Below are 26,362 nucleotides of genomic sequence, written 5' to 3'. Positions count from 1 at the left end.
TGGGAACTCTGGCTACTCATCTCCTGTGGACAAAAAATCTCCTGCATTCTACTGAAATGAAACATTATTTCGTAGAAAAGAAGGAGGAGAAAGAAGATATTTAAAAAATGTTGAACAAATAGGGAAGATTTTCTTTTTGAAACGCTCCTGTTAATCTGTCTGTCACGGCTCGCGCAAACAGCAAGCTGACAAAATCGAATTGCACTTAATGTTGAAATTCATTCATTAATTTGCTGTTCTTTAGAGCTTTTTTGATATGGAAAAGCTTGAAATGGAAGAACGTCTTGCGTATGGCTACCGGTGAATACTTTTTTTAAATTTTTATGTCAGAACTTGAAAATGGGAAATATGGGCAGACCATGCAGATTTTATATAGTATATTCCGTGACCATTAACCACGTGTTTTCGTCTCTATTAGTTGTACAGATTAACTGAATAAAAGAAAATAATTTAGTGAGAAAGAAAATACACTGAATCAGCCTACAGCTGGACCGTGTGGGGGGCACGCGACCGCATCTCCCGGGATGATGCGTCTGTTAAACTGCCTCGTGCTCGGATACTTAACATGGAATCTTCGGATATCTGACGCCCAGGGGGAGTACTGCCACGGCTGGCTAGACGGCAGTGGGAATTACCACGACGGTTTTCAATGTCCGGAGGACTTCGACACCATGGACGCGACCGTATGTTGCGGCACCTGCGCCCTGCGATACTGTTGCGCTGCCGTGGACGCCCGGCTAGATCAGGGCAGCTGTACTAACGACAGAGAACTAGAGAATACCGAATTTGCTGCACGTAAGTAATCTATGTAAATATGTATTTGTGAATGTGTGAGTGGGTAATACATGTACATAACATGGGTAAAACAATACACCCGCTCGTTAATGCAAATATATAACCAACCAATCGTGTGGCTGCAACTCAGTGCATAAAAGCATGTAGACGTGGTCAAGATATTCAGTTGTTGTTCAGACCAAACATCAAAATGTGGAAGAAAAGTGCCTTTGACCATGGAATGACTGTTGGTGCCAGACAGGCCGGTTTGAGTATCTCAGAAACTGCAGATCTTCTGGGACTTTCACACACAACAGTCTCTAGAGTTTACAGAGAATGGTGCAAAAAACACCAATTGGGTGGCTGTTCTGTTGGCTACAATGCCTTATTAGCCAGAGAGGTCTGATGAGAATGGCCAGACTGGTTCAAGCTGACATGAAGGTGACATTAACTCAGATATCCACTGGTTACCAACAGTGGGATGCAGAAGAGCAGCACTGAACACACAACACGTTGAACCTTGAGGATTGGCTACAGCAGCAGAAGACCAATAAGTCTAATAAATACCTAATAAAGTGGCCACTGGTTTTATATATACATTGAGCCGCATAAGTCTTGGGACAGACATATTTGCATATTTTTTATTTGCTCTGTACCCATTTTAGATTTCTAAAGAAACAGTTCACGTGTGATATGTGATTTTTAGCTTTAAACAAACAGTATTTTCTTTTCACCATGTAGAAATTACACTTTTTATACATAGTCCCCCATTTCAGAGCGCTAAAATATTTGGGAGGAATGACTTCACAGTTTCGGAGTTTCCTTAAGTGTCTAGTCTTGAATCTAGGCTGTTGATCGCCTTTGGATTTATTGCCTTTTGTGAACATGATTCTACCAATTAAAATCAAGGAGGCCATTATGAGGCTGAGAAATAATAATAAATAAAAAAGTCAGAGATATAGTCCGAACAATAGGCAAAGCACAATTAACTGTTTGGAACATAATTTTGAACCACATCCCAATTGATTTTGGCCCGGGCTGACTTGATAGCATCACACAGTTCTTTCAGATATTTCAACCACACATTCATGCTGCAAAACTCCCCTTTCACCTCATTCCAAATGTGTAGTAATTACTTGGTGGTGTGAGGACTGTGAAGGCCAATGGAGTAGATCGAAGTCACTCAGTTGTATGACATGCTGTATTATCCTGCGGGAAGTAACAGTTTGGAAAAAAGGTAAACCGTGGTCAAAAAAGACACAAATACTTATATTGTATGTATTGGGAACAAGAGCAAAGTCCCTGAAACATGTAACGGACTAAGCCTAGTTGTATAAAAATAACTATAGGCATAGATCTATCAACCACTATTAACAACTAAAATGTAAAAATCTAGATTCTTTATCCTTACATTTGAACAAATCAGGCTTTTTCATTTTTCTCTGTTTTGTGTGGACATTAAATTGCATCTACTGTGTATCAAGTAGCCTATATGAATATTAGGCTACAACCTGAAACTTTTATGGATGTTCAGCCTTTGAGGTGTAGGTTTACTTTAGCCTTAGAGTTGTAGGTTTACTTCTTACAATATTGTGTTTCAAAAAAGATATATATATATATTATGAACATAACATTTACTTTATTACACCTACGTATTCATGGGATTATCTTATCGGCCAATGTGCAGCAGTGCAATGCATACAATCATGTAGATACGGGTCAGGAGCTTCAGTTAATGTTCACACCAACCATCAGAATGGGGAAAAATGGGATCTAAGTGACTTTGACCGTGGAATAATTGTTGGTGGCAGACAGGGTGGTTTGAGTATCTCAGAAACTGCTGATCTCCTGGGATTTTCTAGAATGAAGTCTAGAGGGAAGTCTCTAGAGTTTGCAAAGAATGGAGAACAAAAAATCCAGTGAGCATTAGCATACACTTGCAGTCTGCAGCTGTAGCCGGTACTCATCATCTCATGTCAGATAAGATATGATTGAGTCCATTAAATAATTAAGATCAGAAGCATCCTCAAGATCCTGAACCGGATCGGCCCTTGTTGTGCACCCCTGGTTTAGAGACATTTTAGAGGGTATCCGACTCGTCATTTCCTTTGACGAAGCGATGGGAGAAGTAAATTTGACAAGCGATACTCCTGAAGTGTCATCACACATTCCTGAAGTAGCACGACACCCAACGCGAAAATGCAAAATATGACAAAGAAGGACATTCTTTGGTGAGGACAAGAGGTTATCTTTCACATAAAACCACCACTGTAATTTGTAGAAAAAAGCTGCAAATCAAAGAGGACATTCATATGGTAGGTTAAATAGCCTATAACACAATGCTCTACTCAACTCAAAACAACAAAAACAATATAGATACAAATTCAAAAGATTTAACTGACCAGGAAAATGAATTAATGAATGAATTAACGAATAAATAAATACTGCGTAAAGTTATTGGCACATTCACCTGTTGTATAGCCTACCCTACTAGTCAGCGCATAAACTGCTTTTACTATTCGAAATTAGCCAAATTGTTCTGATGTAGGCCAGTACATAGCCTAACTAATGTATCTTCCAAAAGCCTCCGAACAGTCTGGTTCAAAACGGCACATTTAATCGTGTTGTTATAGCCTATTTTGCAGCACTGGAAGGGCGAAAGGTAGGCAGAGAGTTAAATAAAAACTCTTGTTGAGCATTTTAGTAAAAGTGGAACGAAGAGCGACAGAACCTTAATACCCGGGTGTATCAGAATCGAGGGAAAAATAGGACTTTTTAAGATTGAAAAACTGTTTAATTATTGAAAAAACGGTGTGGGTTGGATATGTTTCAGACCGCCGAATACAAACAAATATTTCCATTCCGTTCATCAGTTCGACCGAGGTGTAATCGGACCTTTCCATGTAAAGTTCGGTTGTTGATCTTTCCCCGATCGCTCCTGTTCGGTTAACACTAGGAGGACACGACATAACCTATGCAATACACTTTTTGGTGTGGATAATAAATATGCAATCTTCAAAGCTAGAAATACTTTTTATGTATAGTGCTAATCCTTAATAATTCGAAGGGTAATACACTTTGAAATTATGCCCGATTTTTCTTGTGTTGTTTGAGTCTAAAAGTTACAGAGCGGAAAATATATTAGTGTGATTAATTAAAGTCAACCCCACTGCCAGAAGCAATTCACTGCTTTGCTTTAAAGGAAACTGTAGATAATGTATATTCTGAATATACTTTGCAGTCTTACATAAGCATATCACGAGGACGTTTTATTTTAATTAGATTAAAAAAAAAATTCTGCATGAAGCTGTAGCTATTTATTATTTTAGTCTCATATTTGGTTTCCCGATATGTTTGTTTCAATAATATTTGATATTATTATTATTATTATTTTTTTTGTATTTTTTTTTGTGACAAATAAATGTGACATTTGTCACATAAAATACTAATAAGAATCACTAACAAGTCTCATTTCTACAGTTTGTGTTTTTTGCATTAGAAATAAGAATCTTCAATGTGCAACCTAGCAGCAAACTTAATCACGATCTACGAGAACTTTGTTGTCATGTTTACCAGTACCTACAGTTTGGATACACAGCCAGCATCATACTGTATACTGTATCAGCAGTATGAATCTGAATCTAGTCCCACCGCCAAATTTCGACAGAGATGAATTAAAATGTAAAGAAGTTATCGTATCACTTGTAGGACAACCTGAAAATACGATATCCAGAGCTCTAGTGATGTTGATAGGTCACAGACACAGTCATGGCATTCAAAGAATATGCAACACAAAACATTCATATTTTATTTGACAGTCTGTTCATTTGTCTCAAACATTGAAGGGGGGCTATGTATAAAAAATGCTGTAATTACTACATGGTGAAATCTGAATGTATAAAAACATGGTTTATTTCACTTTGAAATAAAACATTAATTAGAAAAGCCAGAAAAAGGGAAGATGTCTCCAAACCTTTGACTGGTACTGTATTTCAAATAGTAAAATGTGATTTATGTTTGGAGCTATTAATAGAGTTTATTTAGGTAATCACTCTCGACGTGGAATTAAACCAAACTCACCTTGGAAAAACATTTCCAGTTTTTTCTGTATTGGTACTTTTTGCATGACCTTTTATTGTAATTTTGCTTGGTAATTACATCACATTAAAAACATTAACATTCATTAATGCACGAATAAGGTAGTGGAGTGTAGTTCAATGATAAGGGACCATTTAATATTCTTAGACCCTTTGCAGTTAAAATCATGATTCATCAAAATCATTATATTATGTCCAAAGATTATAAGGTTACTTACATACATGTATGAAATAATTGTAACATCAAATGTGTAATGAATTAGGGCTCCCAAATGCCCATTAGAATGCTCGACATTGCCACCTGGTGGAGTTTTTGATATTGGTGGTTTTGAGACCGCAATTGTGATGTCCTGAATGTGATGTCCAATGTGAAATGGCCAAAGCACTCACCACTATGAATATTTATGTAGTGTGTGCTCCCAAGTTCAAAGCCATGGGGTTAAGCTAGTCCAGTTGTCCAGCGACATGGTCTGCTGTTCTTTATTGTTATTCTGCACTTAATTAATCAATTAGAGCAGTTGATTGCAGTTATCTCACCATACCTGTTTACCTGGGTCTCAACAGGGTACTGATTTCAAGGTGAAAAGAAAAACCAGCAGACCCAGTAGCGCTCCAGACCACTGACCTAGTCTTTTAATGTCAAAACCTAACTCTACATGTTTAAAATTCTAGCTTTTGCTCCCCCTTTGTCCCGCAGAGCCGGTCTATGTGCCCTTCCTGATGGTGGGCTCAATCTTCGTGGCGTTTGTGGCCGTGGGCTCCCTGGTGGCGGTGTACTGCTGCACCTGCCTGCGGCCCAAGCTGCCCGCACAGCCTCCCATCCGCTTCTCCCTGCGCAGCTTCCAGGGAGAGACCATCCCCATGATCCTGACGGCCGCACCGCCCAGCCTGCGTTCCCCCTCCTGCCAGTCGAGCTCGGCCACCACCAGCTCTAGCTCGGTTGGCGGGGGCGGCTCGGTGCGACGCTTCTCCCTGGGCCGGGCCGACCTGGCGCAGGGGCCAGGACAGCAGCAGCAGGGCCTGGTGTCCACCTGCGCCACCTCCACTCCCTCCTCCCCTCAGCCTGCCCTGTCCCTGAGCCTGCCGCCCCCCTACGCCTCCCCCATGGGTGCTCAAGGCATGCTCTCCCACCCCCACGCCCCACTGCAGCTACACCAGCCCCTCCACCCCTCCCAAAACCCAGCCTTCCTCTTCCCCCAAACCCACTTCCCCTTTCCCGTGCAGGCCGAGCCCTTCTCTGGGGGGAACGGCTTTGCGGATTTTGGCCAGAGCTGACTAGGGGGAAAGGCCGTTGCGGATTTTGGGCTGGGTTGACCGGAGGTTCATGGAGGGTAGTGGTTGTACATTTCCTTCGGATGGGGTTTTGGTGGTGCTTGCAGAAGAAAGTGTAACCAGGGGGTTGCTAATGTTTTGACATATTGAGTTCATGTTTTGACTTATTGCACTTTTATAATGTACAGAATGTCCTCTGGAGACATGATTCCCTGTCTGTGTACTATATATTCTCCAGGCTTCTGTCTAATGGCATATGTGTGTCATTTCAAAAAATGTTAAAGGATTCTTAGATCTCAGCACAAAACTGGTGATATACAGTAAACCCTGCCTTGCATTCTAGGGTAACATTCTGGACTTGAGATACTGATGAGGGATTTTGTTGTAAATCAATCGGGGACATACAAGGACAATGTTGACAATCTTGAGCCTGCACAGCAGGAGATGGTTTTGAACTGAATAAATGATTACTTTTTGTTCAGTACAGTAATTTTTAAAGAATGGACTACATTGCAAGCCTTTGTTTGGCATAGTTGTTGGGTGGGACAATGCCTGTCATCTTTCCAGATGTTGGACATTATTATGTCAAAAGTTTGATACTAAAATATAAGGATAATGTTGTCATGTTAAACCATGTCCATTTTAAGTGCCTTACTTGCCCATTTTTGTCTGTAGTGTCAAGATGTTTCTTCACTGACTGGTGTACAAAGATTTCAGAAACAATTTAGATGTAATACATAGCTGGAACTTGATTGAATATAATTACAAAGATTTCAGAAACAATTTAGATGTAATACATAGCTGGAACTTGATTGAATATAATACCAAGCTGCTAACTAGACAATATCTTCCAGCACAAGCACCACTTAGACTGCAGTTTCCATTGTTGAACCATTCCATCTCAACTCAACACACGTTTAGACCTCACCATCACATGCTTATTTAGCCTTATAATAAAACCCTGGAACCAAATTTACACTCTTGGATTGTTAATCTGGGAGATAAGGGCTAACACATTTTGCACTAATGAATAATGATTTTGTATATTTACATTACTGTAGGTCATAGAGAAAGAGTTCTTATATCACTGTATAGGTCTCTGCCAGCTCTATCTTTTACATGTGACATACTTTTGGTGACCACTTTCTTAGGTAGACCTGTACACTGGCTTGTTAATGCAAATATTTAATTAGCCAATCATGTGGCAACACCTAAATGCATAAAAGCATGCAGATGTGGTCAAGAGGTTCAGCTGTTCAAATGTCAGCTGTTCTGCTCGGAGTCTAGAGTTTGCAGAGAATGGTATGAAAAACAAAACACATCCAGTTTATGAGCCGCAATGGCGCAACAGGCTAAGACACAGCAGACTTGCGGTTGCAGTTTACTGCAGTTGCACACCGGGGAACGGGGTTCCATTCTCGGTCCTGCCAAAAGCCAAGTTTGGCCGGCTCACGTGGAGCAGCAATAATTGGCTTGCTGCTCCAGAGGGAGGGACTTGGCAGGGTTAGTAGATTGCTGCACAAACAAGCACCTCGAGCGTCTCGGAATCACGGTCACAAGTTGTGAGACGAGACGGCTTGAAGAAGGCGTGTCGCTCTCCTGCCGGCCGCGGAGGGACGGGGTGTGGGTGGTGTATCCAATACTAGCTCTAATTGAATCAGACGGGGTCCAATTGGCTACCAAATTGGGATTTAAAAAAAAAATCATCCAGTGAGCAGCAGTTCTGTGGGCAAAAATGCATTGTTAATGAGAGAGGTCAGAGGAGAAGGGCCAGACTGGTTGAAGGTGACCGAATGCAAATAACCACACATTAAAACAGTGGTATGCAGAAGAGCATCTCTGTACACACAATGCATCATAACTGTAAGTGGATAGGCTACAGCAGAAGTGTAATAAATACCTAATAAAGTGCTCACTGAGAGTAGGAGAACTATATAATTTTATTTCACTACATTTATTCTCATGCTTCAATATGTTTCATTAAAATATTTATTTTTCTAAAAAACACAAGTGCCAAAATTATTGGCATTGTTTTTTATAATCTATGTCTAGGCAGTTTTCCAAGGACATTTTGGGATTCCAAAAGGAAGCTAAATGATATGATATGGGTCTTATGTGTAAAATACTGCATTTTGCTTATGAAGCTATACAACACTTTTCATCCTGAAAAAACAAATACACAACCTACATAAACAAGTCAAACACATTCCACAATTTCACATGCTATTTCCTATTCAAAAGCAGGCTGGCTACTTATTCATAAGCATGCTGAATTATAAAATATTTTGAGAATGTGTTTAGATGCTGGCCGATATAAAATGCGGTCACGTCACGAAAATGACTAAAATGGAGAATGCCCATAGTGGGTTCTTGAAGTTGAATAGTGAATTTTATTACACACGGATGGGGGTAACACATTTTCTCTGCAACTACATTACCAATACTGGTCAGAGACACTACTACTTGGGCTCGAGAGAGAGCCTATACAAAACATAGATAATAGCATTTATATATAAGTATATAAGTACTGTTGTTGAAGTATTCAATGGCAAAATCATAATTCCTATGCGGTTTGGCAGACTCCAGTTGATTGGTTTTGTTAATTGTGCTCAGTAAGGGCTGTTTTCGTCATTTATTGCCTCCCTCACCACCTTACTCACTGTCCGTGGGGACAACATTTACATTTACATTTTTGTCATTTGGCAGCCACTTTTAATCCAAAGCGATTTACAAGTGCATAGGTTCTTCGATAAGTTAAAAACATTAAATCCATAACTAGCAAAACACGCATGAAGAGCTGTTCTAAACAAAAAGTCAATAGTCATTGTAAGTGCAATTACATTTTTTTATTTTTTATTAAGGGTTAGAGTTAGACAAGAGGGATATTGGAACGGGGGGAGGAAAGGTACAGTTAGGTCCATAAATATTGGGACATCGACACAATTCTCCTCTTTTTGGCTCTATACACCACCACAATGGATTTGAAATGAAACAGAGACTTTCAGCTTTAATTTGAGGGTATTTACATCCAAATCAGGTGAATGGTGTAGGAATTACAACAGTTTCTATATGTGCCTCCCACTTTTTAAGGGAGCAAAAGTAATGGGACAATTGGCTGCTCAGCTGTTCCATGGCCAGGTGTGTGTTATTCCCTCATTATCTCAATTACAAGGAGCAGATAAAAGGTCTAGAGTTCATTTCAAGTGTGCTATTTGCATTTGGAATCTGTTGCTGTCAACTCTCAATATGAGATCCAAAGAGCTGTCACTATCAGTGAAGCAAGCCATCATTAGGCTGAAAAATCTAAACAAACCCATCAGCGAGATAGCAAAAACATTAGGTGTGGCCAAATCAACTGTTTGGAACATTCTTAAAAAGAAAGAACGCACCGGTGAGCTCAGCAACACCAAAAGACCCAGAAGACCACGGAAAACAACTGTGGTGGATGACAGAATTCTTTCTCTGGTGAAGAAAAACCCCTTCACAACAGTTGGCCAGATCAAGAACACTCTCCAGGAGGTAGGTGCATGTGTGTCAAAGTCAACATTCAAGAGAAGACTTCACCAGAGTGAATACAGAGGGTTCACCACAAGATGTAAACCATTGGTGAGCCTTAAAAACAGGAAGACCAGATTAGAGTTTGCCAAACAACATCTAAAAAAGCCTTTACAGTTCTGGAACAACATCCTATGGACAGATGAGACAAAGATCAACTTGTACCAGAATGATGGGAAGAGAAGAGTATGGAGAAGGAAAGGAACTGCTCATGATCCAAAACATACCACCTCATCAGTGAAGCATGGTGGTGGTAATGTCATGGCGTGGGCATGTATGGCTGCCAATGGAACTGGTTCCCTTGTATTTATTGATGATGTGACTGCTGACAAAAGCAGCACGATGAATTCTGAAGGGTTTTGGGCAATATTATCTGCTCATATTCAGCCAAATGCTTCAGAACTCATTGGACGGTGCTTCACAGTGCAGATGGACAATGACCCGAAGCATACTGCAAAAGCAACCAAATAGTTTTTTAAGAGATCTGGCCCTGTGTGAAAAAGTGATTGCCCCCCCTGTTAAAACATAACTTAACTGTGGTTTATGAAACTTGAGTTCAATTTCTCTAGCCATACCCAGGCCTGATTACTGCCACACCTGTTCTCAATCAAGAAATCACTTAAATAGGACCTGCCTGACAAAGTGAAGTAGACCAAATGATCCTCAAAAGCTAGACATCATGCCGAGATCTAAAGAAATTCAGGAACAAATGAGAAAGAAAGTAATTGAGATCTATCAGTCTGGAAAAGGTTATAAAGCCATTTCTAAAGCTTTGGGACTCCAGCGAACCACAGTGAGAGCCATTATCCACAAATGGCGAAAACATGGAACAGTGGTGAACCTTCCCAGGAGTGGCCGGCCGACCAAAATTACCCCAAGAGCGCAGCGACGACTCATCCAAGAGGTCACAAAAGACCCCACAACAACATCCAAAGAACTGCAGGCCTCACTTGCCTCAGTTCAGGTCAGTGTTCATGACTCCACCATAAGAAAGAGACTGGGCAAAACTGGCCTGCATGGCAGAGTTCCAAGACGAAAACCACTGCTGAGCAAAAAGAACATTAAGGCTTGTCTCAATTTTGCCAGAAAACATCTTGATGATCCCCAAGACTTTTGGGAAAATACTCTGTGGTCTGACGAGACAAAAGTTGAACTTTTTGGAAGGTGTGTGTCCCATTACATCTGGCGTAAAAGTAACACCGCATTTCAGAAAAAGAACATCAACAGTAAAATATGGTGGTGGTAGTGTGATGGTCTGGGGCTGTTTTGCTGCTTCAGGACCTGGAAGACTTGCTGTGATAAATGGAACCATGAATTCTGCTGTCTACCAAAAAATCCTGAAGGAGAACGTCCGGCCATCTGTTTGTGACCTCAAGCTGAAACGAACTTGGGTTCTGCATCAAGACAATGATCCAAAACACACCAGCAAGTCCACCTCTGAATGGCTGAAGAAAAACAAAATGAAGACTTTGGAGTGGCCTAGTCAACTGAATCCTATTGAGATGCTGTGGCATGACCTTAAAAAGGCGGTTCATGCTCGAAAACCCTCCAATGTGGCTGAATTACAACAATTCTGCAAAGATGAGTGGGCCAAAATTCCTCCACACCGCTGTAAGAGACTCATTGCAAGTTATCGCAAACGCTTGATTGCAGTTGTTGCTGCTAAGGGTGGCCCAACCAGTTATTAGGTTTAGGGGGCAATCACTTTTTCACACAGGGCCATGTAGGTTTGGATTTTTTTTCTCCCATAATAATAAAAACCTTCATTTAAAAACTGCATTTTGTGTTTACTTGAGTTGTCTTTGACTAATATTTAAATTTGTTTGATGATCTGAAACATTTAAGTGTGACAAACATGCAAAAAAATAAGAAATCAGGAAGGGGGCAAACACTTTTTCACACCACTGTATGTGTGTATGTCCGGCCAACTGTATCAGGTACATGAACCAGGTTGGCTTAATGGACGATGTAGAAGCTCTCTGCTTTTTCTTATTGACAACATTATGGTATTAAAAATGGCTTCTTAAAAAGAAAGGTTGCACACTTTTGATTCCGATGCAGTCATTTTAATCAATCCTTTGGGGTTTGTTTTCCAAGAGAATTCAAAATTAAAAAATTCAAATGAAGTTACAGAAGCTCAAACAGTGAAAATGGAAACTTTTTAGAAGTACAATAATCACAATAATAACATCTTATATCATAATATACTGAGTATTTATCAATATTTATTGAGGTCAATAGATTGAAATTTTTGTCAAATATTGATGGGGGTTGGGTCAAACACCTTCCAATTGCAAGTGCTATTTATTTTTCAAAAGCAGGCTGGTTCCTTATTCGTAAGCATACAGAATAATAATAAAATATTTTGAGAATGTATTTAGATGCTCACTGATAAAAAAAAAAAAAATTGGTCACGTTACTGAAATGCCCTCTATTGTGGAGTCATCAGTGTTTTCCTCAGAAATTCCTTTTTTTTTTTTTTTGCCATGAAATCTCAAGACATATGTGCCCAAAAGAAGTAGCATCTTAGAATAGGTTATACAGATAAACTGTGAGTTTTAAAGCTTTGATTGAAAATTACAGTGTGAAAAGGGGAATGAATGCAAAAAAAACATCACCAGCCCAGCCCCACATCCTAATTTTCCGCTACGTAACTTGAATGCGAAGTGAGGATCCCTGTACTAAACGAAGCAGTGAGGTCAACGACTTGACAAGCAAGGACTCACTCAATGAGTTCAACAGAGCTGTATACAACAAATTGTGCACACTAACACATACAAATGTTACTCCATTAGCAAGGTTTATTTCCATCATGGCAGTAAAATACATTTAACATGTTAAAAAGCTGCAGTCGCCACATGCAGAGGAATCACAAGGTATATTAAAAATAATAGACCATCACACGTAAAAGTGCATTTTCTTTCTAAAAGTGACTACCAGCAGGCCAGCGACCAAGATTCACAGATGAGATGATCGAAGATTTGCAGCAGGTGCTCCACTTTTATGTTTTGAGGATTCGTTTGACATTACATACAAGCAGAACAGGTCGACAGAAACAGACATATGTGCCCAAAACAAAAACATTCCTGTTCATCAGATTCCCAAACTGGTTATGAAAACATTGTTTTCAGTGTATGGCTACAATTTTATATTTTTATTTAACTACAGCCTCAAGAAATAAAGAATTACAAAGATGCTACACCCCCCCTACCCCAGTGAACATTCAGAATAAAAAATAAAAAATAACATTCTCTCAAATTTTAAAACATGCTCCTGAAAACTATGATGCAGCCAAATTGTATGTTACACAGTGTCACTTCTAAATGATAATGAATGTCCCCTATGTTTAAAACCATATCCTGGCACTTCCTGGCAGGGCCTATCACCCTTTATTAGTGGCCAGGGGGTGGGCACTAGAAGGATCCAAAGGTATGGATGTTAGGCGGAGAAGGGGTAACTGGCACTACATCCGAGATCATGCAGACAAAGCAATGAGTGGTACTGCCATGTATACACAACCGGAATCTGTGGCACATGCATTCGTTCATCCACAAGAACCTTTGAAAATATTAACAGGCGCATCCAAACACACAAGTACACACACACACACACACACACACACACAACAGGCACAGAGGTTAGACACATATCAGATGCACAGATGCCCACCCTGAACAGTTCTCCCACAGGGAGACTCACACATTATCATTATTTTTACAATTTAAAATAAGCATTTTTAAAAATATAAGCAATATCTACACATTTCATTTTTTCCCCGTTTCCTTGTATGAAAAGATATACCATCTGTCTGAAAAAAAAATCAGTTCAGAATGAATGGAAAATTCATTACAATTCAGTAGGCCAATGTAGAAAACTATATTTGTCCAGTTGCTATAATACATATAAAAATGAATTCACAAAAGTGTTTCTTCTCCCTTTAGCTAATAAGACTTCCCTTTAGCTAATGAGATTCTTAACACAACCAAAACTGTTCAAAGAGGAAGCTTGAAACACAAATGTGACAATGAAATGACTGAATGTGAAATTTAACTACACTTCACCCTGTGAAAACTGTTATTTTAAAAGTTGTTGTGCTCCATAGCTTTCCAAAGGAACTTGGAAGCAAAAATGCTATATAGGTCAGACAGATTATTTACACACGAGCAAGGTGTCCCACAAATTGGTCTCATCTCACTCATAGGGGTACAACCATAACTGACCTTTTCAACACATTTTATTCAGGGAAGTATTGTTTTAGGCACTGTTGTGATAGCCACACATGGAATGCAAATAACTGTTATGCGAAAACTATAGGCCAAATGGCAATTAAAAAATTTACAGCACTGTGTCAAAAGTGAATTTTGCAAAACAACGAAAAAAAAAAAAAAAAAAATTTAAACTAAAACTGAAAGAATTATGGCCAAAGGCAATGACCCATACAATGCCCTAGATGTCAAACATTTCAGTGCAAACAAAATCCAAACTACAAAAATATCCAGTCTGTTTGGAAAATAGGGTATGTTCAATACTAGAATCCAAGTGTAGTGAGAAACTTCAGCAGCAACCGCATTCACGAGTCACAGCCTCAAAAAACTGTTGTTTTTCTTTGGCAGTCAGGACTCCCTCGAACCTTGCATTGTCAAGCTTTTCGATTTTCTTTCAAAATAATCTGGATTATTCTATCCCGATCACATATTTGCAGTATGTACCCAGTAACAATTCTAACAGCATTGTAAAAGAGGAGCTATATGGCTATATCTCTTATAGCAGGGATCACCAACTCTGGCCTATGAATCCACATCCAGGCCTGTTTTTCTTTTCTCCTGGGTCTGATTGTCCAGACTGTCTTCACACCTGACTCCCAGGTAAAGGCAGGGTAGAAAACCAGCCGTTTTCAGCCCACGAGGCCTGTGAGTTGCTGATCTCTGCCATACAGTCTGCTTTTAAGAGATCGAAGAGAAGAGCCATATTGTAAAGATAAACTCTGTTGGCTTACAAGGGAGACTTTAGACTTGCGGGCTGTTACAGTGAAACTACACTGGTTACTCACTACGGGAAAGCAAACTATAGTTTGGAGGATCATTCTGTTGAGCTGGAGCATTCGTTTTTGTCACCCCCATTGGTAAAAAAAATTACCACACTCTCTCGCTCTGTCACACCCAAACACGAACATGCCTAAACGCATGCATGCACACACACAAAGGAAACTGCTGGAACACTTCCTAGACCATCCGCTCATATATTCTTCTGTCCAAGCTGGTGTACAAGTGTACCTAATAAAGTGGCCACTGAGTGTATATACTGTATATGTATGAACAGAAGATCCAGGAACTGGTCCAGGACTTCCCTGTCCAAGTGTGGATGTAGGACTGCATCTCTGAGGAAGTGGTGTCTCCCAAGGGTGCAGAACTTCAGTGCTAATCGGTCTGCTTTGTGGTGTCATATGCCCGCATAACTTCCGACTGGGAGACAACGCCGTTTTCATCTTGAGAGAACGCATAGCCATCTACAATGCAGAGAAACAGGTTAAAACCTGTTAAAGCACTGACAGTGTTGTAATTGTCCTCGCCTAAGTTAGACTGTCATTTATAAAGTGAACTGACAATACCACTCCACTACCCATTATGGAACTACCTTTTAAAAACTTGAAGCCATAGCACCAGTCGTGTAATAGCTATTTCTTATTGCATGTGAACCCTTCCTTTACTGTGTTACTTTTTTCCTGAGTCTACTTGAAGGTTACTCCTTATTAGCAACAAATACATATAGACATACATATAAATTTAACATTTCAGCAAGTTCATGAATACATCCATTTACCCCAAAAAGAACTACAAATCTCTCTAGTAAACAAGTGGGTAATTTCATAGGAGCCACACATTTATATCTTGCGTGCATTGTATAAATCAATCAAATAACAAATACATTCCAGAAAAGTCCATCTGTGTAGTTACATGGTGCACAGTGGAAATGATGATGATATTGATATACATGCCATTTACAGATGTGGTTTCTCTCCCTTCCTGTCCCAGCATGCAACATGCACCGTAGCCTGAGCCCACATCTTTGAGTATCCCAAAAAAAAAAAGAGACCCGTCATTCTATGGTCCAACTCATAGCCCTCTCTAAAACAAAGTTCAAGTCATACCCTAAGAGACTTCAGAAAAGAAGTGTAATAGAAAAACAACAAAAGAAACAGCATGACAGAGACCTAAGTGCTGAATGTTGCGGCCAGAGACATAACCTTAGGATGATCTGATATGTTTTTGCTAGTGCTTGCATCTGCTTCTTGTTTGCACCAAGCTCAGTGGTACACAATTCAGCTCTTAAATCTAGTTCTCCCCTGACAAGAGCTAGAATATCTATGCGCAAATATTTACTTACTTGTCTTGTCTTTACTTGTTCTTATCTTTGTTGTCATTCCTAACAGTTGGAACTGTACCTCCCTCTAGTGTCTTTCAGCGCACTTGTCCCTGGTTATGGGTATGCACCTTGTGTACGTCTCTTCGGATGAGAGCGTCTGCCAAATTCCGAATGTAATATCTGTGCTCTTCTTGTGTGTGTGTGTGTGTGTGTGTGTGTGTGTGTGTGTGTGTATGCATATGTAGTATGCATCTGTAAATGAATATGAAGGTGCGCATAAGTGCGAGTGTGCGACAAACTTACGGAGTATGTTCAGCTGCATCGACTCTGAGCGGTACATGGCAACAGTGTTCTTCTTGAAGACATTCTTCAGGAGCTGAGCTCTCTCAGTCAAGCTGTGGAGACATGCAGACAAACGTCAGTCGGACACAGTTATCCATATATATCACACGTGCCCCCCACCCAGAGCCGAGGCAATGCAGTTTCCTAAACCTACAGCCGAGACAGCAGTACAGGTAAGGTAGCTGCTCTCTCATTAACCATGCATATTTGCTCACAGGACTGATGATTTTTTGTTTTTCGCACCATTCTCTGGAAACTCTAGAAACTGTTGAGTGTGAAAATCCCAGGAGATCAGCAGTTTCTGATTTGGCACCAACAATCATTCCAAGGTCAAAGTCACTTAGATCACATTTCTTCCCCATTCTGACATTTGGTCTGAACAACAACAAACCCCTTGACCATCTACGCATGCTTTTATGCATTTAGTTGCTGCCACATGATTGGCTGATTAAATATTTGCATTAACAAGCTGGTGTACAGGCCTATATTGCATGACAAATTATCCTGTTATCCTATGAAATCCACATTTAAGAATGGGTCTAATAATCGTATTAAACAGGATAAATTATTCATCTGGAGTGGACAAAATTAACAAATACACAGTCTATAACTGAAAGATTTCAACATTTAACTCTACACAAAAAAGGTAAGCATCTACGGATATAGGGACATGTAAGTGGACCAGCGACTGGAGGGAGTAGCCCCATTCTGTTCAGTTTATATTATTTATTTGACAGGAACAAATACCCTCCACTCTCACATCTTGGATATTTGTATCCCTGTCAAGAAACAAAAGCACCTCTCAGGGTATAGCATATGCATGTCACAGGTTCCTCTGGTGGGGGGAATATAGACAAGCAAGTAATACCAAAAGCAAATACCCAATAGCTTCCTCAAATTACGGAAGTTAAACATTTTTCCTGGAGACAGACCCATGCTCTTTAAAGTGACACCAGGTCCATTACCAGACCCAGCTCAATTTTCTTCTGCCCTCCTAATGCAATATAGGTTGAACAATTTTAGTGGTGTTTCTTGCCACTGCCATTTTACTACTGCTCAAAGCCTTGTGTTATTGTTTCAGGTAGGTTCAACCCCATAGACAGTGACATAAAAATTGCTAGTAATGTAAACTATGGCCACCATATGTCACTGTAGATATAATCTTTCCTACATGTGTGGCCGTCTTCCACCCACTGGTATGTGGTTGATCTCTTCTGACCATAACACCAGTTCAAATTAAAGTTTCAGTGCTGATGCATACTGTATTTTTATTGATCATCCCAAAAAACTGTTGACATGGAGGTGGAACCACTGAAGATGTACACAGTGGTCCTGGAATTCTTTGGCTCACTGTCACTGTGCATTGGGGCAAGATGTCCCAACAGCCTCAATCAGGCAAGTTTACCTCTGTTCCATTGGTTCAGTGGTCTAATTATTCAGTGGTCTTCATTACTGACCAAATTGTGGGAAGTTTATCTTTATTTGTTTGTAACCGTCACCTGTCATGTGAATATGAAAAAACCCTCACCTTGCTTCTTGGGGCATGCATGTTACCTCATTTTTACAATACAGCCCCCAAACTGAGATTAATATGAATTAAGAAGTAGAATGTACTGTAAATGTTTTACATGATGTTCTTTTATTTCAAGGAAGTATAAGACATGAGATTCATTGTGATTAATATAATTTTGGACACAAATTTGATCTTTTTTTCTAATCAACGGTATCAGGGATAAATAATAAAATAACCACACAGCTGTTTGCCTGTATTATTTTTTGCAACCTTCTATCATCTTCATCAAAGTTTTGAATCAACTTGCTTTGTAGTGCATTTTCATACATTGGGGTGGAGACCAAACGGATGGCCTATCAATGTGTATAAATAATTTGACATAAATGAGGTGTGTACCTTTTCCCATGAACCACTGCTCCAGGGTCCTTGGACAAAGCCTCTAGCTCCTGCACCTCATCCACCAGGGTCTTGAAGAACACCTTCTTCATCCTGCGGAAGGCAGGATGTAAGGTCGGGATCATCAGCTCTGGCCCTCAAATCCAGCACTGGATTTATTTTCTCCTGGGTAATTGGTGCTACTGATTGAACAGACCGTCTTCACACCAGACTCCCAGGTAAAGAAAACCAGAAGTTTTCAGCCCTCGAGGATTGTGAGTTTTTCTGCCTTCCCAAAAAAGGTCTCAGTGATATGAGATTAAGCCACAACAGCCAACCCCATACTTAAGCCTACATCTAACCCTAAACCTAATTCCGCTGTCAGCTGAACACCTAACCACAAACTCAGCCCTATATCAAGCCCTATATATATCAAACCCCTACCCTAACCCCCCACCTATCGTTACCCAGCCATATTCACAGCCCCCAGAGACAAGAGAGGGAGACCCCTACCCTAACCCCCCACCTATCGATACCCAGCCATATTCACAGCCCCCAGAGATTGACAGAGAGGGAGTGAGGGGTGTGCTGGATAGACTCACACTTTGTAGGCAACTTCGAAGATGAGGGAGGTGATGGGAATGAAGATCAGGCCCATCCAGAACACCCCAGAACTAAACATCATGTTCGCCTGCAAAACACACACACACACACACACAATTAATATTTATTTCTCACACATAGCCATCTGAAATTCTCAAAATTAAACGGTACAATATGTACCAGCTTACCATTTAGACCACTAGCTCCTTTCAGACGAAAGGAATAGTTCATATAAAAGATGCATTTAATGTTAGTAAGAAACTAAGACAAGAGGAGCCAGTGAGAGCATGTTATGATGAAACCTTAGGACAAACCTGTGGGTTCACAATTCATAAAATCTGGTCTGCCACACAATCCAGTGAGAAAGAAGTTCTATAATGGGAGCTTGAACAGGCCCATTCCCACTACAGTTTCACAGAAGCATCTACTGTTACAGGCAGCTGTGTGGTACCATTGGCTTTTGCTGGAGGAGATATGGAGCACTTAAGCTCTTGCATTGTTATGTGATATCAGGGTGCTGATAATAGCAGTATGAGCTCGGTTAAAACCATCCAGTTCTTTCACCTTGGGCCAACGGTGAGAGTCCCACAATGCCATCTGTGTGATGAGCTTTGGCAGGGGGAGGACCTTCATCCCAACTCTGCACACCATCCTGCCAGCCCCCCCCCCACCCAAGTGTTATTGGCAATTTTGCTTCTTAATGTCAGAGGCAATATACTTATTTTACTCTTTTGTAAAGCTTGCTTGGTAAAGCATTTCCAACATGTCCACTGTGTCCCATTTGGTACCATATATCTTATATCACTCTTTCAATATAGCTTGCCCACAAACTGTGTCAGTACGTTGCATACCGTTTTTAAACTAGTGTGATTAATTGATAGATCCGGCAGTAAAGAGTGTGTATTACTATAATCTCATTCATAGAGCCATACTGTATGTCGTTCTGGATAAAAGCGTAGAAGCAGATATATAGCCAACATAATTATTCATATTTGTCCAAAAGTAATTGACCAGTTAAACAAAGTCATGGCTAACCACTGTGCATTCGCAGTCACGCAATGATAGTGTCAGCCACAAATCACTTCTATCCTCACTGTAGGAATAAATGTTATGTAACATATATAATTCATACATGTGTGTTGACAAAGGACACATGTGTGTTCAGAGGTTATAGTTCCAACCGTCTAATTACTCCGAAAACTTCCCTCGTTTTTTAAAATGTTTTTCTGCATGTTATTCAAATACACGATACCTTGCGTAAATAAGACAGCTTCAGAGTTGCTGTAAGGTGTATTTCTTCACTTTGAAGGAGGAGATAGGCTACTGACTCCTATAGGCTTCAAGTCTGTATGCTAAGCTAACACGTTATGCTAACATGGAAACCATCCAGCGAAAGCACAGAAATTAAAATTAAATCGAACATCTCGTCAAATCTGGGCAAGTTGGGGAAAAAAGGTATATTTCCCAAAATGTTGGTGAATTCCTTTAAAAGGGATTCTCTGTGATGGGACGTCAAGAGCGGTGGTCTTCGCCAGTCGTGTTTGGATTGGCCCTGCTGCACTGAAAGCATCTGTCATTAAATGTCAAAGAGTGGAATACATCCTGCTTTCCTAAATTGCCGAACATGCTTGCGCCGCTTGTTTAAACTTGGGGGTCGCAGACAAAGTTCTCCCTGTAAAGCGTAATGTGAAACTGGGGGAGGGTGGTATGCGTTTGTGCTGCACAGGGGCCTTGACACCGCCCCTCAAAACGCAGCCCCGTGTCACATGCACACGGATCAATGTCAAAGGTGTTGGGATATTAAAGGCAAATGGGATAATCTGTCCGTCATTATGAGCAAATTGACTTTGAAAGCCTGCAAAAACACAGAACATCTGGAGTGGGAACAGCCTGGCTGAAAATCTGAAGGGATTCCTTTTTCCTTTTTTTATACACATTACACATGAATGAATGAATGAATGAAGGAGGTTAAAGCAACGTAAACAACTGGAAAGTTACAGTATGATAACGACCAGAGGCGATGTGCTTTCCCAACGGGATGGGAGACAGACCCGCATGGAAAATGTGGTTTTCCTTTCAATTTACTTTCCTTTCCTTTCTTTGAATGCCATTTTCCACTGCAACACACCATTTTTTTTACTCTCATCAAACATAACTACAAGGGTATAAGATCCCCATAAAAATAAACACAGACAACTCATTCTAAAAATACAATTATAGTTCATTGGAAAAAAAAGCCAGCCCAGAATTTATTTTTAAATCAGAGAGCCCCACACTATGTTTGAGGAAAGGTGACCTTAAAAACAATCACACACTGTTACACTGAAAAAATCGTGTATTTCAAATATAAATACCACATTCCATATGGGGAGACAAAGGTTTAAAAGCCTCAAGGCGTAGCAAATCCGTTAACTCAGTTCAATTATCTGTGATTTTGATCTTTTATTTGTCTTTAACAGGGATTTGGACAACCTAACTAACCAGTGTACACCCACACATTCACGTACAATGACATGCATGATTAATTTTTCAGTCCTAATGCTTGTATAGAGCAGTGCATTATGGCTTTGAAGGAGTAGGTAGAGTTTGCCATATCCGGCCACTCTTCTGCTTAGTTTATCCCACAACACATCGCAAACATATAGGGGATTAGAGTGGAAGAGAAAGAACAGTTAAGATGGTGAAATGAAAAGATTTCTGTTGAAACAAGTCAAGATCAGGTGACAATTTTAGCTGAAATTGTACTCTGAATGAAGATTGCCCCTCTGAAGTAATCTTGCGTTACCCTCTTTCAGTACTGGCACATCACCATAAGTTTACCGTCACAAATAGTTCCAAAAGACGCTGTGCAGTGTTTAGACTGACTGAAGCCCACCCAAGTTTGCAAACAGAGAATAAATATCCATTAGCTTTTACTATCCTTTAAAGCATTTTTCTCCATTTGAAATTTCATTCAACAAATTTTCCTTCGATTAATGTCTTGTAATGGGACAGTCTACGGGGGATCTGGAATTATTGGCGTCCTTCATAAAAAGGGAGAAATATTCCACCATATCAGCAAACTATTTGGAAGGGTGGCATTAAGACAGCCCTTACTAAGCACAATAAACAAAAACCAAGCATCTTGAGTTTGCCACACCATAATTGGAATTATCACTGAAAGAGAGTGCTATGATCAGATGACACCAAAATTGGCGATATACACACCATCAACAAGTTTGGTGGCAAAAAGGAATGCATACAAGAAGTGAAGATTTGATGATGTGTTGCTGCCAGTGGTCCAGGGCCACTATTTAAGATCAATGGCACAATTCATTCCACAAAGTACCAGGAAATCCTTGCAGAAATCTGGTTACCTTTGTTTGATCATAGGTAGCTTGTGCAGCAGGACAATGACTCCAAACATCCATCAAAATCTTAAATCCCATGGAAAAACCTGTGGTCTGAACTGAAGAGGGGGGTATCCCATGGATATAAAATCCCTCCAAAAGTGTTTTCTAACCTTATCACAAATTATAGAAAAAGTCTCATGGCTGTCATCTTTGTAAAAAGTATTAAAACAGGGGCGGCAATAATTGTGGAACCTGTTTTTTTGGGAAAATAATTATAATTTGAAAAATTTAAGACTTTGGTTGATTCTACTGAATAATGGGCACTACTTTACACATGCTGGAAAATAAAGTTCAAGTAAATAATATTACTTTTTAGTTTACAGCACTTTTTGTGCATATTTCTCAAAGGTGGCAATAATTCTGGAGCCCACTGTGCACTAGTCGACCTGGTACAAAATTAAAACACTGATGACCCATATGAGAACTCGCACTATGGGAAAAATACAACCGCAAGCAAAACAAGAAACCATTTCATCCTGTTAATATGAACTAAATGCAAAGGAATTCCTCCCATTAACTAACACAGTCTCTCTGTGAGTGAATGTGTCGATGACAACGGTCTAACGCTGTCCACCGGTGATTGACAAGGCAGGCCGTAATGAGAGAGGGCTAGTATTGGTGGGCAGCTGGTCATGCTTGGCTGCTGGAACGGTACAGGAGTGGTGATGTAAGAGCTGGAATGTTCAGACCATTGTGATGGTAAAAATGAGGAGAAGACGAACAATCAGGCACCAGCTATTCATCCACAGCCCGGTCCATTCTTGCAACATTTTCCAAACAAACGGTACCGAGAAGCCAAGTCACCCCACACCCCCCCACACCCCTAATCCGTCCCACCCCTCCCCACTGGCAGACTGTTTCTATATCACCCGTGTCCCTGTACATTTTATGTTTCTAGTTGGGAAGGCAAAAAAAAATGAAAATTGAGCCCCTATACTGAGTTGGGGAGATTTGTGGCTTCAGCCCAAAACGGTTGTTTTACTCATTCTGTCCCGTCTGAGCGCTTAGGAGACATTTCAGACAGAGGGGGGAAAAACAGGGGGTATCAAATGAATGCATTACTTGGTTTTACGAGAGGTTGCATGGAATGCCCATCCCCTGCCCAAGATCCCCTGTGAGAGCCCCTTGTCCTGAATGAGATGTTCTCATTCTGATGTTCTCTGGCTGCTAAATGTGTGCAGCACCCAAAATGTGTAAACCTCCCACCCCTATGTGAAAATAACCTTAACCTGTCAAAAGTTATTCTTTGACCTTGTCCTTAGTAACAACGTTCTGCTGTGGTCTAAAAAGACCTTATACAGCAGTACACTGATGAAGCCACCTGGCATTCCCTCTCTAGCTCAAACAGACCCACAAATCTCCAAAAACATGGTCTGAGCCAACTCGGTGGCTTTGGGACAGCAGGCAGGCTCTTGTAAATTTCAAGCCTTCCAACATTATGGATTTGGGAGCTTGGGTGCAGAGTTGATAGACTGTACCAATAAAACACCATGGGAATTTTAAAAGAATGTAAAAGTAATTCAGGCCCAGTGTGTAATCACACAAAACATTCCCTTTAAATTGATAGCAGTACCTTTTCCTTTTCCTCCTGGCGGTTTCCTGGTGCCCGAGGGTTTGGGGGTAACAGCAAGAAAAAGATGGCAGGGGACACTAGCATGATTGCCAAGCACCCTGTGCTGTTCCATACAAAAATCCCAGTTGAATATTACTGAAAGTACATTTCAATTATACTGATATAACAGTTTGTGAAAAAGTACTGTTGAGGCAAATAGTAGTACAGCTTACAGTTATGGTTCACACTGTATTTTTTTGTGTAACAGTGTAATGTATTGGAAACATGTGCAAAGAATGGGTGGGCGAGGAATCGATTTCAGAAGTTTTAATCTGTGTCACCGACTGGGAATTAAAAAAAAAAAAAACGTCTATTCTTTTCCATAAATCGCAAGAAATTTTATTTGACCGCTTTCTCCTTCCCCTCACTCACTATTTACATCCCTTTCAGTCGCAGTAACGGCGATGCTGTGAATTTGGAGAGCGTCAGGAATCCACTGTGCACTGCGTGATAATGAATGTGTCTGCGAGCGGCCCTGGAAGGAGCCAGGGAGGAGGCAGGGAAAACAGCAGGTGCCAGGGATCGAGTGGCTCGTCGGTCCGTCTACAGCAACTGGAGAGCTGGCGGGCAACAGCCCCGAGGCGATGGGAAGTCCTGTCCTTCATCTCAAACGAGACACCACTCCGTATCCCTGTGTCCGTGGGTGGGGTGCTTGCAATATTTCAAATGTAATGTCAGCCAAAACATTTACACGGACTGACGTTTAGCGAGCCTAAGCATATTATATATTTATGGCCTGAGACTGGCCTGTTACTTTAATATTACAAGCTTTGGCTATTTGTCTTAATGGCTGCTAAACTGACAATGTTGTCAGTGAGACACACAGAAACAGGAACAGACACATTTCAGGGGCTGTGAATACTTAAGCGGACCCCTTTTTAGGCTTTTCAACATCTGGTAGCAGAGGAAAGTTACATTTGGGATCAGTCAATCTGTCTACTTATGAGTGAGTTGTTTCTCGACAGCTTGAAAGCCGCAAAAAAGGAACAAAAAGTCCTCAGTGAGTGTATGGCCATTCAATGTGCAAAATGTTACCCGTTGGCTGCATTTCCCCGCCTCTGTTGTACCGGCTCGTCCAGGATACACTGCAGTGGACAAAGATCTCTCATTTCATTTAAAGAAGCAGGCCTGACGGAGGTCCAGTTATGCAATGGCAAATAGAGACACAACATAAGACTGCTGTCAATTTTGATTCTGTTTGGAGACACTGAGACACTGTTCCTTATCATTGGTCAGAATGTGAATGACTGCTCCTCAATGCTGGTCACAATGTGAAACACTGCTCCTCAATGCTGGTCACAATGTGAAACACTGCTGTGCAATGCTGGTCACAATGTGAAACATTGCTGTGCAATTCTGGTCACAATGTGAATCACTGCTCCTCAATGCTGGTCACAATGTGAAACACTGCTCCTCAATGCTGGTCACAATGTAAAACGCTACTGTGCAATGCTGGTCACAATGTAAAACGCTACTGTGCAATGCTGGTCACAATGTGAATCACTGCTCCTCAATGCTGGTCACAATGTGAAACACTGCCATGCAATGCTGGTCACAATATGAAACATTGCTATTCACTGGTGGTCACAAAGTGAATCACTGCTCTTTAATGCTACATGTCTTTTCAATGGTGGTCAAAAGTGTTTCTTACCTTGAATGTCAATCACAAGGTAAGAAACAAGTCCTCACAGACATTATTTGGCTGGGTTTTGTTTCCCATGAAACGGGGTTTCTTTGCAATGAGCCCTCAGAGATACTATTGGGGTTGGGGTTAGTTTCCCACGAGCCCTTGAAGATGTTGATTGAGGGGGTGGGGGGTGTTTCTCCTACCTGTCCGGACATGTCCGGGGCCAGGGTGATGAGGGGCCACAGCGAGGAGTAGATCCAGAAAAACACCACCCACAGGCTGATACTGCCCCAAATGGCAATGTGACTGAACTGTGGGGAGATAGAAGGGAAGCAAAGGAGCCAGTGGAGTTCTGCATTATAATATACCTGTAGCATCACTGAAACAACAGTTCAGCATTATAATATACCAGCAGCATCATTGAAACATCAGTTCAGCATGACTGCATTGCAGTATCATCATATCTTCACTACACCTCACTGGATAGCATAACTGTAATGTCACAGTGACATCTATCCTCTTCAGGAAATGGGAGTTAAAGGAAAAAGGGATGAGGATGGCAGCACTGACAAGAATGCTCAAGTGGCATGCTGAAATACTGCCTTCCAGACCTGGGTCAAATGCTTGTTTTGGAATCTGTGCTCGATTGCTGTTGCCTTGTGCAACTGAGCCAACCAAGACAACCTGCTGCCATCCCTTTTTATTGCCCCAGTTTAACACTAATTTATGAAATAGTAAAAATAACATGCCATGAAAACCTACCATAGTCCAGGAAGAAGTCTCCAGACCAGCTTTGAGACACACAGTGATCACCACAAACTGGGGAGGACAAAAAAA

The 26,362-nt window shown here is 40.8% G+C and overlaps 2 protein-coding genes across 6 annotated transcripts in view; one reads left to right on the top strand and one right to left on the bottom strand.

The window, feature by feature from the left end:
- Window positions 1–6,805, top strand: LOC133135620 (protein shisa-3-like). Its single transcript, XM_061252775.1, has 2 exons — window positions 1–795; window positions 5,569–6,805. Exons 1-2 carry the CDS (start codon window positions 525–527, stop codon window positions 6,144–6,146), a joined length of 849 nt encoding a protein of 282 aa, XP_061108759.1. The 5' UTR covers window positions 1–524; the 3' UTR covers window positions 6,147–6,805.
- A 5,672-nt stretch (window positions 6,806–12,477) lies between these two features.
- LOC133134957 (probable phospholipid-transporting ATPase IA) overlaps window positions 12,478–26,362 on the bottom strand; it is a 102,956-nt gene continuing 89,071 nt past the window's right edge. For 3 of the 5 annotated variants that reach the window (XM_061251607.1, XM_061251608.1, XM_061251606.1), the window contains 6 exons: window positions 26,288–26,344; window positions 25,729–25,836; window positions 18,894–18,982; window positions 18,313–18,405; window positions 16,365–16,456; window positions 12,478–15,204 (listed from right to left, as the gene is read on the bottom strand). In XM_061251607.1, the coding sequence (XP_061107591.1) occupies window positions 15,116–15,204; window positions 16,365–16,456; window positions 18,313–18,405; window positions 18,894–18,982; window positions 25,729–25,836; window positions 26,288–26,344 (528 nt within the window). In that variant the 3' untranslated portion in view covers window positions 12,478–15,115. Of the gene's footprint in view, window positions 15,205–15,693; window positions 15,763–16,364; window positions 16,457–18,312; window positions 18,406–18,893; window positions 18,983–25,728; window positions 25,837–26,287; window positions 26,345–26,362 lie in introns of all 5 variants that reach the window. The other 2 variants (XM_061251605.1, XM_061251603.1) reach the window with 1 other exon arrangement.

This window comes from Conger conger, chromosome 8 (genome assembly GCF_963514075.1).
Source record: "Conger conger chromosome 8, fConCon1.1, whole genome shotgun sequence".
Taxonomy (NCBI): domain Eukaryota; kingdom Metazoa; phylum Chordata; class Actinopteri; order Anguilliformes; family Congridae; genus Conger; species Conger conger.
Note: the sequence above shows the minus strand (reverse complement) of the source record. Positions and strands in the feature narration are given on the sequence as shown.

Coding starts and splice junctions, on each gene's coding strand:
- LOC133135620 (XM_061252775.1), top strand. CDS start 525: ATGATGCGTCTGTTAAACTGCCTCGTGCTCGGATACTTAACATGGAAT. Junction 796..5,568: donor GAATACCGAATTTGCTGCAC/GTAAGTAATCTA, acceptor TTTGTCCCGCAG/AGCCGGTCTATGTGCCCTTC.